The sequence below is a fragment of the Aquarana catesbeiana genome, linkage group LG06 (genome assembly GCF_042186555.1).
Source record: "Aquarana catesbeiana isolate 2022-GZ linkage group LG06, ASM4218655v1, whole genome shotgun sequence".
In the NCBI taxonomy this organism is placed as follows: Eukaryota; Metazoa; Chordata; class Amphibia; order Anura; family Ranidae; genus Aquarana; species Aquarana catesbeiana.
The window spans coordinates 78970694-78984796 of NC_133329.1; the positions used below are offsets into that span (position 1 = coordinate 78970694).

General features: G+C 46.6%; 1 protein-coding gene across 1 annotated transcript in view; it reads right to left on the reverse strand.

Moving 5' to 3' along the window:
- Positions 1-4430, reverse strand: part of RHOT2 (ras homolog family member T2) — a 56732-nt gene extending 52302 nt beyond the window's left edge. Inside the window, exon 1 of the mRNA XM_073636286.1 lies at positions 4272-4430. Within this exon, the coding sequence (XP_073492387.1) occupies positions 4272-4308 (37 nt within the window). The 5' untranslated portion in view covers positions 4309-4430. The remainder of the gene's footprint in view (positions 1-4271) is intronic.
- Positions 4431-14103: the final 9673 nt, after the last annotated feature.

Here is a 14103-nt window from a genome sequence, read left to right on the forward strand (position 1 = left end):
CAAAGCTTTGAACGTCTTTCTTTACTCCCCTAACAGCTCCACTATGGAAATGTTGGCTGCAGCTTTCAGGAGGAGCTAACAAAATGAGGCAGCATTTAGCAAGTTTTGGGAGACTATATGGCAGACACTAAGGCCGTGGGCAGGTTGGTTGTACTGAAGTCAATTTAATGATCAACTTCAGTACAACCAGCCTGTTGGGTGTTTTTTCCCCCACACAATCACTGCTGCTGGCTATAGCTGCCAGCAGTGATCATTGTATTCTGACGCCCCTGACGACGTTATTCATGACAAAACGCGTAGGTAGGAGTCGCAACGTGCGACGTCATCGTGCATCGGGACGCGGCAACCATTTTGCTGGTTGGAAACGCTTGGTTATACATGACATGCGGATTGTTTTACATTGAAGTGAGTGTAATATTTTTTTATCAAGAAATTCTTGGTGGAAAATACACTGTTACGCATTCTTCACTTTTCCCTGTAACATTCTGGAGATTTTAGATGAGACTAATGGGCAGATTGGGAGTGTTTGAATAAATGTGGTGAAACCTTCCCCATTGGACCCCTGTTCAGGATTGGTTTTTATACTGCTTGGCTGACTTTCCTTGTGTGGGGGGGTCCATACCTGATGGTAAGAGACGGTGTGATCAGGTGAGGGTAATGGTGCTATCTTTCCTTTGAAGCACTCTGTCTAGTGCAGGGGTCTCCAAACTTTTCAAACAAAGGGCCAGTTTATAGTCCTTCAGACTTTAGGAGGGCCAAATTATGGCCAGCTTGGGCAGAAAATGTCCAGGGCCCGGCATCAGTGAGAATAAATATGGCCTCAAGGTTGGTGGTCAATAGGAGTAGGAGTAGTGCCCCTACTAGTAGGAGGAATAGTATCCAATCATAGTTATCGGTGGAAGAAATGGTGCCCCACTTTTGGTGTCAGTGAGAGGAATAGTGCCCCAAGGGCCAGATAAAGGTACTTTTTGCTATAATAAATATCCCCGTTTTTTAAAAAAAAGCTATTTTTTTTTCCAGTTTAGGCCGATATGTATTCTTCTACATATTTTTGGTAAAATCGAGGTCATCCAGACCGCCGGGCACTCGCATCAGCTCCGGGGGGCGAGCAGCGGGCACCCATAACACCGATGTAACATAACAGCGATTCGCCTGCCTGTGCCATTCTGCCGCAGTACAACTGCAGCGGCTGGTCGGCAAGCAGTTAAGCGCTGCTCCTTTATTACATTTTGTATATGCATATTGTTATCTTCCAGCTATACTGTGCCAGCAGCTATTTTAGCATTTTTTTCAATTTTGTAATTTTTTTTATTGTTATACTGTCTTTGGAAATTCATGTATTTTACTACCTACCACAGCCGGCCATTATATTTACTATTGTATTCTGAGGGCTGGGAAATCTCCCACTGTCACAATACAATAGCGCAGCAGGAGGAATCCTCCCCCCCCCCCCCCCCAATAAGTATGGCCTTCGTTACCGAACGCCTGCTGAGCGACACGATCTTCTGACTGGTGTCTACATTAAACAGGAGCTAAACTCTGAAAGAGACCCTGTCTGTCACCACACCATTTATTTCAGCTGAACTCTTCCCATAAGATTATATTCATGTCGTTTTCTGTAAAATTCTTTGTGGTCATCCAAAAAGCACCTAAACTCCTGCTGGGTGCCGCCATCTTGGATGCGATGTCAGCTGACTCAGAGCTGTCACACGAGTGGCCTCTATAGCCAGGGGTAGGCAACCTTCCCACTCTGGCTGTTATGGGAAGGGGCTGGTAAATAGGTCATATTTACCAGCCTCTTCCTTTCCTGAATGAACACAATGTGTGATCACACTGATTGCTTCTGTGTCCATTCATCAGTGAAACTGTTTACTGTGCTTCAGTTTGTGAACGTACAGGAAGCTGCTCGGCACAGAGCACTTCCCATTCATTCACTGTGCAGTGAGGCTGCAGATAAAGGGACTGGGGGATCTCTGTCCTCAATCCCTTTCTCTGTCCCATAGAAATCAGAGGCTTATTTAGACCCCTGATGCTTCACCAAAGGCCCCCCAACAGGGCAGTTAACAAAATGTAAACAAACAAAAAAATACATAAATAAAATAAAAAAATAAAATTCCAAAAAATAGATAAAAAAATAAGGACTTGTACAAATGTGCTTTGCTCTCTGAAGTGCTGTCAGCATTTGGATCGCCCTTTAGAGAGCATTTGACAGCAATATGCCTCCTCACCGCCTAAATTAGCCCTGCACTGCAATTGTGTGCTTTGCAGGAAGGTTTGCAGAGCTATTCTATTGAATGGGTCTCGATTGATGAGGGTATCATTTCTGCCATGGCTATGAAGCATAGCATTGTGGCTGTGACATTTTAGCAAAAATATCATTAGATATTTTCCAAGTGTGGGGGATGGGCGGAGGCTTCAGGTAAGTTGCATGGGGCCCCGTGATTTCTAAAAGGAGCCGTGCATTTGTTAATTTCTTGGCATTTATCATGATCCTCCCTGGCCATACCGACAGCTACGCCTCTCTACACAGAGATCTGTACACTGCCATGTAATCATTCTTTGTTTAACCACTTAGTGCCCCCCACTGCGGCTGAGTGACCACTGTAGGCAAAGCGACGTTCCTGTATATCTACTGGGTTTAAGGTGCCCCCGCCCGGCACCCACTGTGATTGTACACGCCCCTCTGTGACACCAATGACAGGCAACTATTCCTCCCACTGATACGGCACAAATCCTCTCACTGACACCAATGATGGGGCACTATTCCTTCCAATGATAGGGCATTATTCCTCTCACTGACATCAAAGATGGGGCACTATTCCTCCGACTGACACCAATGATGGGGCATTATTCCTCTCACTGACACCAATGATGGGGCATTATTCATTCCACTTATACCAATGATGGGGCACTATTCCTCCCACTTATACCAATGATGGGGCACTATTCCTCCCACTGACACCAATAAAGGGGCACTATTCCTCCCACTGACACCAATAAAGGGGCACTGTTCCTTCCACTGACACCAATGATGGGGCATTAATCCTCATTTGACACCAATGATGGGGCACTATTCCTCTGACTGACACCAATGATGGGGCACTATTTATTCCAATAATGGGGCATTATTCCTCTCACTGACACCAATGATGGGGCACTATTCCTCCCACTGACACCAATAATGGGGCATTATTCCTCCTATGACACCAATAATGGGGCACTGTTCCTCCCACTGATAACAATGATGGGGCACTGTTCATTTCACTGACACCAATGATGGGGCACTATTCCGCCCCATAATAACAACAAAGCATTGTTTACTCACACTGGGCACAGTCCGGCCCCCAGTAAAGTCTGAAAAAGACAGTAAACTGGCCCTTTGGTTAAGAGGTTCCTCCCCCCCTCTCTGTGTTTTAGAGCATTATTTGAGATCTCTGATTGGCCCAATGATGTGGTAACCAGTACATATGATATATATCTTTACCATTCATTTCATCTGGATTGCACCTACACAGCCGGGGCTCATAACGTGACAGACGTGCGGGTGCAGGGCCACAAATACAGACAGTGGGTGTTTAGGGCCCCGCACTGGCATGGAAGTGGAACTGGAAGCAGCGGTTGTATCCATGCAATCCAGTGGACATGACAGGGACGGCCTGCACACGGATACACGGAACCCCTGTGGGGGTTGTAGTTCACCTGTGTGAGTGACACCAAACAAGTAACAGGAGGTATGATGGGACTTGTAGTTTTATCACCACCGGAGTGCCAAATAGTCATCCCTTCCGCAGCAGCTACAACCAAGGCTCTTTAGGGAGGAGAGGGCAGAGGAGCTGGGCCAGCACAGACACTTGCAGAAAAGGGGAGAGCTGTGCTGGAGATCTGACTTTTCTTAGAGATTTCAGAATTTTTAGTAAACGAATACAAAACAATTGCTGGGAATACAAAGCACTGCAAGTCAGCATTTCCAATGCAGGATTTATTGATTGATGAATGGGGGGGTCTCCTCTCCTCCCCTCCCCCCAGGTTCTCCTCCTCTGCAAGGTCACCTGGCACACTGCAGTGTCTCTCTCAGGCCGTTGCCCCTAGCAACCAATAAAAAAAACACACTCGGGGCTGGTTGCTACGGGCAACATGCCCTCCATTAACACGTGACCCCTGCGGGTGAGTCAGGTGGGGGCAGCACCTGTCAGAGGTGACATTGACACTTCTCCCCCCACCCTGTGCGGAGACAGGTAAAGATATCCCCCCCCCCAGAGAGCCCCGCTCACCCTCCCCCAGGAGGAGGATCCTCACGTCCCGCTTCATGGCTCCGGCGCCGCAAACACCTCCGACTTCCGGGTGCCCAGGCGGACCGCCAGTGACAGAGCCCCGCCACTTCCGGCGTCCCTCTCCACCACTCCCACGTCACATCCGCCTCCCGGGCGCTTAGCTTCTACTTGCCATAGCAACGCATGGGGTGGGCGTGGCCGCTACCTGCCTGGGAGCACGTAGGCGGGGCGGGGGGTGCCTTGTCGTATGACTTCTCCACAAGCTGAAAGAGGAGAGAGACTGTTGCCCATAGCAACCTATCAGTCAGCTCACCGCTGTGGCTAACATACAGGGATGTGATTGGGTATCATGGGTAACTTATCACATCCTGTGGGGAACACTGACATCACTCACAGTTCCTGCTGGATGCTGAACGGGGAGATGTTTCCCATAGCAACCCATCAACACACTGCTGTGATCTATGTCCCCAAGAACACCAACCCCACCGTCATAGATGGAGGTGGAAACATTATGCTTTGGGGGTGTTTTTCTGCTAAGTGGACAGGACAACTTCACCGCATCAAAGGGACGATCGACAGGGCTGGTGCAAGGGTTTTTGACACCCAAGGCGAAACCTCATTTTGCTGCCCCCCCCGTTCCACCCCTGACTTCACCCTCTTTTCCCTGCCCATGTAAACACCACCTTTTTAATGAAGCACCAATCAAATGTATCCTCACCAGCGCCCATCAAATGCAGCCTCACCAGCGCCCATCAAATGCAGCCTCACCAGCGCCCATCAAATGCAGGCTCACTAGCACCCATCAATGCAGCCTCACCAGCGCCCATCAAATGCAGCCTCACCAGTGCCCATCAAATGCAGCCTCACCAGCGCCCATCAAATGCAGCCTCACCAGCGCCCATCAAATGCAGGCTCACTAGCACCCATCAATGCAGCCTCACCAGCGCCCATCAAATGCAGCCTCACCAGTGCCCATCAAATGCAGCCTCACCAGCGCCCATCAAATGCAGCCTCACCAGCACCCATCAAATGCAGCCCACCAGCACCCATCAAATTCAGCCTCACCAGCGCCCATCAAATGCAGCCTCACCAGCGCCCATCAAATGCAGCCTCACCAGCGCCCATCAAATGCAGCCTCACCAGCGCCCATCAAATTCAGCCTCACCAGCGCCCATCAAATGCAGCCTCACCAGCACCCATCAAATGCAGCCTCACCAGCGCCCATCAATGCAGCCTACCAGCGCCCATCAAATGCAGCCCACCAGCACCCATCAAATGCAGCCTCACCAGCGCCCATCAAATGCAGCCTCACCAGCGCCCATCAAATGCAGCCTCACCAGCGCCCATCAAATGCATCCTCACCAGCGCCCATTAAATGCAGCCTCACCAGCACCCATCAAATGCATCCTCACCAGCACCCATCAAATGCATCCTCACCAGCGCCCATCAAATGAAGCCTCACCAGCACCCATCAATGCAGCCTTACCAGCGCTCATCAAATGCAGCCTACCTGTGTCCATCAATGAATGTTTGCTTGCTTCCAATCATTCGAGAGTCGGGACACAGACACAGTCCTCCACCACTGCTGCGTCTCTGACACTACCGGTATGTGCGAACGGAGCAGCGGCTGCTTGCTGATGCTGAGACTTAGTTGCTTGCTGAAGAGAGAAGAGAGTAGGAAAACCAGTGCCCGGGTGCCCTAGGCAGCAGGGTGCCCTAGTTTGCCTAGTGGTAGCATCGGCCCTGGGGCCATGTACCAACAAATCTTGGGTGAGAATCTCCTTCCCTCAGCCAGAACACTAAAGATGGGTCGTGGATGGGTATTCCAGCATGACAATGACCCAAAACACACGGCCAAGGCAACTACAAGAAACGTCTGACCTCTGTGATTGCCAACAAGGGTTTTGCCACCAAGTACTAAGTCATGTTTTGCGAAGGGGTCAAATACTTATTTCACTCTTTAAAAAGGAAAATCAATTCATACGTTTTTTCAAATGCGATTTTCTTGATGTTCTTATTCTGTCTCTCACTGTTAAAATAAACCGACCATTAAAATTATAGACTGATCATTTCTTTGTCAGTGAGCAAATGTACAAAATCAGCAGGGGATCAAATACTCTTTTCCCCTCACTGTTTATATATAAAAGTTTGCATCCCCTGGCAGAAATTGTGAAATTGTGGCATTAATATTGAAAATATGTCTGATCATGCCAAAAAACTGTCTTTTATTTTGGGATAGCAATCACATGAAGCCATTTATTATATCGTATTTTGGATCCTTTTTAAATCATAATGATAACAGAAATCACCCAAATGGCCCTGATAAATAGTTTACATACCCTGGAATGTTTGGTCTTGGTACGGACACAGAATTTGGCACACACAGGTTAAAATGGCAATTAAAGGTTGATTTCCCACATTTGTGGCTTTTTAAATCACAGTTAGTGTCTATGTATAAATAGTCAATGAGTGTATTAGCTCTTACATGGATGCCGTAAGCAGGCTAGACACTGAGCCACGAGGAGGTAGAAAAGAACAGTCAAAAGACCTGCGTAACAAGGTAATGAAACGTTACAAAGATGGAAAAGGATATAAAAAGATATCCAAAGCCTTGAATATGCCAGTCAGTACTGTTAAATCCCTTATTAAGTAGTGGAAAATACGGGGCTCTTTTGATACCAAGCCAAGGTCAGGTAGACCAAGAAAGATTGCAGCCACAACTGGCGGAAGAATTGCTCAGGAAACAAAGAAAAACCCCACAGGTAACCTCAGGAGAAATACAGGCTGCTCTCCAAAAAGACGGTGTGGTTGTTTTTAAGGAGCACAATTCAACGATACTTGAACAAAAAAGAGCAGCATGGTTGAGCTGTCAGAAGGAGGCCGTTACTGCGCCAATGCCACAAAACAGCCCAATGAGGCACATCAAGGTGTTGTTGGGCATCGTGTAACCAGGCTTTTTTGTGGAATTTGTACTGTAAAGGCTTCTTTCTGGCAACTTGACTATGCAGCTCTTTTTTGTTCAAGTATAATCGTATTGTGCTCCTTAACCACTTCAGCCCCGGAAGGATTTACCCCCTTCCTGACCAGAGCACTTTTTACAAATTGGCACTGCGTCGCTTTAACTGCTAATTGCGCGGTCATGCAATGCTGTAACCAAACAAAATTTGCGTCCTTTTCTTCCCACAAATAGAGCTTTCTTTTGATGGTATTTGATCACCTCTGCCGTTTTTATTTTTTGCGCTATACACGGAAAAAGACCGAAAATTTTGAAAAAAAATGATATTTTCTACTTTTTGTTCTAAAAAAAATCCAATAAACTCAATTTTAGTCATACATTTAGGCCAAAATGTATTTGGCCACATGTCTTTGGTAAAAAAAATGTCAATAAGTGTATATTTATTGGTTTGCGCAAAAGTTATAGCGCCTACAATCTAGGGTACATTTTCTGGAATTTACACAGCCTTTAATTTATGACTGCCTATGTCGTTTCTTGAGGTGCTAAAATGGCAGGGCAGTACAAAACCCCCACAAATGACCCCATTTTGGAAAGTAGACACCCCAAGGAAATTGCTGAGAGGCATGTTGAGCCCATTGAATATTCATTTTTTTTGTCCCAAGTGATTGAATAATGACAAAAAAAAAAAAAAAAAATTACAAAAAGTTGTCACTAAATGATATATTGCTCACACAGACCATGGGCATATGTGGAATTGCACCCCAAAATACATTTAGCTGCTTCTCCTGAGTATGGGGATACCACATGTGTGGGACTTTTTGGGAGCCTAGCCGCATACGGGGCCCCGAAAACCAATCACTGCCTTCAGGATTTCTAAGGGCGTACATTTTTGATTTTACTCCTCACTACCTATCACAGTTTTGAAGGCCATAAAATGCCCAGATGGCACAAACCCCCCCCAAATGACCCCATTTTGGAAAGTAGACACCCCAAGCTATTTGCTGAGAGGCATGTTGAGTCCATGGAATATTTTATATTTTGACACAAGTTGCGGGAATGTGACAATTTATTTTTTTTTTTTTTTTTTTTTTGCACAAAGTTGTCACTAAATGATATATTGCTCACACAGGTCATGGGCATATGTGGAATTGCACCCCAAAATACATTCTGCTGCTTCTCCTGAGTATGGGGATACCACATGTGTGGGACTTTTTAGGAGCCTAGCCGCGTACGGGACCCCGAAAACCAATCACCGCCTTCAGGATTTCTAAGGGTGTACATTTTTGATTTCACTCTTCACTGCCTATCACAGTTTCGGAGGTCATGGAATGCCCAGGTGGCACAAACCCCCCCCAAATGACCCCATTTTGGAAAGTAGACACCCCAAGCTATTTGCTGAGAGGCATGGTGAGTATTTTGCAGCTCTCATTTGTTTTTGAAAATGAAGAAAGACAAAAAAAAAATTTTTTTTTTTCTTTTTTTAATTTTCAAAACTTTGTGACAAAAAGTGAGGTCTGCAAAATACTCACTATACCTCTCATCAAATAGCTTGGGGTGTCTACTTTCCAAAATGGGGTCATTTGGGGGGGGTTTGTGCCACCTGGGCATTCCATGGCCTCCGAGACTGTGATAGGCAGTGAAGAGTGAAATCAAAAATTTACGCCCTTAGAAAGCCTGAAGGCGGTGCTTGGTTTTCGGGGTCCCATACGCGGCTAGGCTCCCAAAAAGTCCCACACATGTGGTATCCCCGTACTCAGGAGAAGCAACAGAATGTATTTTGGGGTGTAATTTCACATATTCCCATGGCATGTTTGAGCAATATATCATTTAGTGACAACTTTGTGCAAAAAAAAAAAAAAAAAAAAAAAATTTGTCTCTTTCCCGCAACTTGTGTCACAATATAAAATATTCCATGGACTCGACATGCCTCTCAGCAAATAGCTTGGGGTGTCTACTTTCCAAAATGGGGTCATTTGGGGGGGGGGTTTGAACTGTCCTGGCATTTTATGCACAACATTTAGAAGCTTATGTCACACATCACCCACTCTTCTAACCACTTGAAGACAAAGCCCTTTCTGACACTTTTTGATTACATGAAAAAATTATTTTTTTTTGCAAGAAAATTACTTTGAACCCCCACACATTATATATTTTTTTAAAGCAAATGCCCTACAGATTAAAATGGTGGGTGTTTAATTTTTTTTTTTCACACAGTATTTGCGCAGCGATTTTTCAAACGCATTTTTTGGGGAAAAAACACACTTTTTTACATTTTAATGCACTAAAACACACTATATTGCCCAAATGTTTGATGAAATAAAAAAGATGATCTTAGGCCGAGTACATGGATACCAAACATGACATGCTTTACAATTGCGCACAAACGTGCAGTGGCAACAAAATAAATACATTTTTAAAAGCCTTTAAAAGCCTTTACAGGTTACCACTTTAGATTTACAGAGGAGGTCTACTGCTAAAATTACTGCCCTCGATCTGACCGTCGCGGTGATACCTCACATGCATGGTGCAATTGCTGTTTACATTTGACGCCAGACCGACGCTTGCGTTCGCCTTAGCGCGAGAGCAGGGGGGACAGGGGTGCTTTTTTTTTTTTTTTTTTTTTTTTTTTATTATTTTTTTGCTTTTTTATCTTATTTTAAAACTGTTCCTTTCATTTTTTTTTTTTTTTAATCATTTTTACTGTTATCTCAGGGAATGTAAATATCCCCTATGATAGCAATAGGTAGTGACAGGTACTCTTTTTTGAAAAAATTGGGGTCTATTAGACCCTAGATTTCTCCTCTGCCCTCAAAGCATCTGACCACACCAAGATCGGTGTGATAAAATGCTTCCCCAATTTCCCAATGGCGCTATTTACATCCGGCGAAATCTAAGTCATAAAATGCTCGTAGCTTCCGGTTTCTTAGGCCATAGAGATGTTTGGAGCCACTCTCGTCTCTGATCAGCTCTATGGTCAGCTGGCTGAATCACCGGCTGCATTCTCAGGTTCCCTGTTGAGACAGGAGAGCCAGAGAAAAACACGGAAGACGATGGGGGGGGGGGGGGGGGGCATTCTCTCTGCTTGTAAAAGCAGTCTAGAGGCTAATTAGCCGCTAGGATTGCTTTTACATGAAAGCCGACCGCTGGCTGAAAAGAATGATACCAAGATGATACCTAAACCTGCAAGCATCATTCTGGTATAACCACTCAAAGTCGTGAATGCTGTACCTGAAGACAAAAATATGGCTAACAATAAAGCACAGTAAACGGTAAAGTATAAAAAACTGCATACCTGAAAAGCAAACATGATAAAACATAATAACAATAAAACATTGCAGAATAGAATACAGTAAAAAAGAGCAGAACAATAGAGAGAATAGAGAGAGAGAGAATAGAGAGAGAACAATAAAACGACAACTATTATTTTTTATTTTATATTTTTGTTTGTGTTTTTTTTTTTTTACACTTTTTTTGTAACTGTACCTTTTGTAACTGTAACCGGTTCCAGGTTCGGGTCTCTCAAAATGCGATGGCATCTTGGGAGACCCTGTGAAAGTGTGTCCTAGTCTGTGCAATGCTGTACCCTACGCTAATACTCAGCTAGTGAATGGTAGCGTTCAAAACATTCACCAATGCAAAGACCAGGATTGTCAGGACAGGAGGGACAATAATAGCGGGTGTCACGCCTATATCCGCGCTTACTGCAGACACGACATCTTTTTTGGGGGGTTCGCTGGGTAGGGGTACTCGGGAGGACATAAAAATGCCTCTCATGCAGCCGACTGCATTTGGTTGGGGATGTGAATGGGGGAAGTACGGGCGCTGCAGAAGCGGTGGGTTCCCAATTAGGATTGGCGAATGCAGCAGGAAGGGCACTATGGGCACGACGGGCCTGTGTTTGTCTTCTTGGTGGCAGCGGGACACTACTTGTGCTTGCCACCTCACCAGCTTGAACTGCACTTATGGGACTCGCCACGTCACCAAGTGTTACTGCAGTGCTGGTTTGACTACGACCGGGGTGTACTAGGCCGCTGGCGCTTGCCAGTTCACCAAAACGCTACCAAAAAAACTGTTAACGATCGCAGGGATCAGGCCTGACTCTGCGAACGCTGCAGTTATGCGTTTAGTGTTTTGTAAGTGACAGTGATCGATCGATACTGCACTTGGGTGGGCTGGGCGGAGGGACAAAACGCAGGTGCTAGCAGGTATCTGGGCTGATCCCACTAACACTGCGTTTTTGGGAACCCTAAACTGCTGGGGATGCTAGTATAGATCTGATCGGATCAGATATTGATCAGTTCAGATACTATACCACTAAGGGAGGTGTATGCTGCGTGCGTGGGTGTTAGCGCTACTGGCACTAACCTGACGCTGCCTGGGGCTGGTGCTTGCCAGTTCACCAAAACGCTACCAAAAAAACTGTTAGCGATCACAGGGATCAGGCCTGACTCTGCGAACGCTGCAGTTATGCGTTTAGTGTTTTTTTAAGTGACAGTGATCGATCGATACTGCACTTGGGTGGGCTGGGCTGGGCCAGGCGGAGGGGCAAAACGCAGGTGCTAGCAGGTATCTGGGCTGATCCCGCTAACACTGCGTTTTTGGGAATCCTAAACTGCTGGGGACGCTAGTATAGATCTGATCGGATCAGATATTGATGCGTTCAGATACTATACCACTAAGGGAGGTGTACGGTGCGTGGGTGTTAGCGCTACTGGCACTAACCTGACGCTGCCTGGGGCTGGTGCTTGCCATTTCACCAAAACGCTACCAAAAAAACTGTTAGCGATCGCAGGGATCAGGCCTGACTCTGCGAACGCTGCAGTTATGCGTTTAGTGTTTTGTAAGTGACCGTGATCGATCGATACTGCACTTGGGTGGGCTGGGCCGAGCCGGGCGGAGGGGCAAAACGCAGGTGCTAGCAGGTATCTGGGCTGATCCCGCTAACACTGTGTTTTTGGGAACCCTAAACTGCTGGGGACGCTAGTATAGATCTGATCGGATCAGATATTGATCCGTACAGATACTATACCACTAAGGGAGGCGTATGCTGCGTGCGTGGGTGTTAGCAGTACTGGCGCTAATCTGACGCTGCCTGGGGCGACGCATATCACCGCCGGGCGATCAGGGGGCTAAATCTTTATTCGGTAATAAACGGCGGGTGCCCTGACACTATAAAAAATAAACAAACTAACCAGCGTCACCCGTAACGGTTATACAGTGATCAGTGGTGAAAGGGTTAACTAGGGGGCAATCAAGGGGTTAAAACATTTATTAGGTAGTATATGGGGGTCCCTGTCGCTATAAAACGCTGACGGCGAACCTAAATATTTACCTCACTAACTAGCGTCACCAGCGACACTAATACAGCGATCAGAAAAATGATCGCTTAGCGACACTGGTGACAGGGGGTGATCAAGGGGTTAAAACTTTATTAGGGGGGGTTAGGGGGGTACCCTAGACCTACAGGGGGCCTAACACTCACTGCCCTGACACTAACTGTCACAAACTGACACTATGCAGTAATCAGAAAAAAAAAAAAAAAAAAAAAAAAAAACCTGCTTGGTGTCAGTTTGTGACAGGGGGGGGGGGGGTGATTGGGGGGGGATCGGGGGGCGATCGGGGGGGGGATCGGGGTGATTTGTGTGCCTGGCATGTTCTACTGTGTGTGTGTGTGTTGGTGCACTCACATTTCAGTCTTCTCTCCTCGGCCCGGAACGGAAAATACCGAGCCGAGGAGAGATGACATCATTTCCTCTGCCTCTGTGTACAATACAGAGGCAGGGAAATGATCCCATTGGCTGGGAGCGATCGCGAGGGGGGGGCCACGAATGGATGGCCTCCCCCTCACCTCCGATCGCCGGGGGACATTTGCCGACCGCCGCAGGCACCGGGGGGGGGTCCGATCGGACCCCCCACCCGCGGGCAGGCAAGGACGTACATGTAAGTCCTTTTGCCTGCCCGTGCCATTCTGCCGACGTATATAGTCGTGCGGCGGTCGGCAAGTGGTTAAAAACAACCACACCATCTTTTTCCAGAGCAGCCTGTATTTCTCCCGAGGTTACCTGTGGGGTTTTTCTTTGCATCCCGAACAATTCCTGTGGCAGTTGTGGCTGAAATCTTTCTTGATCTACCTGACATTGGCTTGGTATCAAAAGATCCCCCAATTTTCCACTTCTTATTAAATGATTGAACAGTACTGACTGGCATATTCAAGGCTTTGGATATCTTTTTATATTCTTTTCCATCTTTGTAAAGTTTCATTACCTTGGTACGCAGCTCTTTTGACTGTTCTTTTCTACCTCTTCATGGCTCAGTGTCTAGCCTGTTTAGTGCATCCATGTGAGAGCTAACAAACTCATTTACTATTTATACACAGACACTAATTGTGATTTAAAAAGCCACACATGTGGGAAATTAACCTTTAATTGCCATTTTAACCCGTGTGTGCCATCTTCGTGACTGTGACACTGCGGCAGACACATCGGACACTTTTGACACTATTTTGGGACCATTCACATTTATGCAGCGATCAGTGCTATAAAAATGCACGGATTACTGTATAAATGTGACTGGCAGGGAAGGGGTTAACACTAGGGGGTGATCAAGAGGTTAAATGTGTTACCTAGGGAGTGATTCTAACTGTAGGGGGAGGGGACTCACAAGGGGAGGAGACCGATCAGTGTTTCTCTGTACTGGGAACACACGATCGTCCTCCTCTCCCCTGACAGGACCTGGATCTGTGTGTTTACACACACAGAACACACACAGATCCACGTCCCGACTCTGTTACTGGCAATCGCGGGTGCCCGGCGGACATCGCGGCCGCCGGGCACCGTCTCCCGAGTGACACGGGCACGCCTGCACTGCTTAGACGGC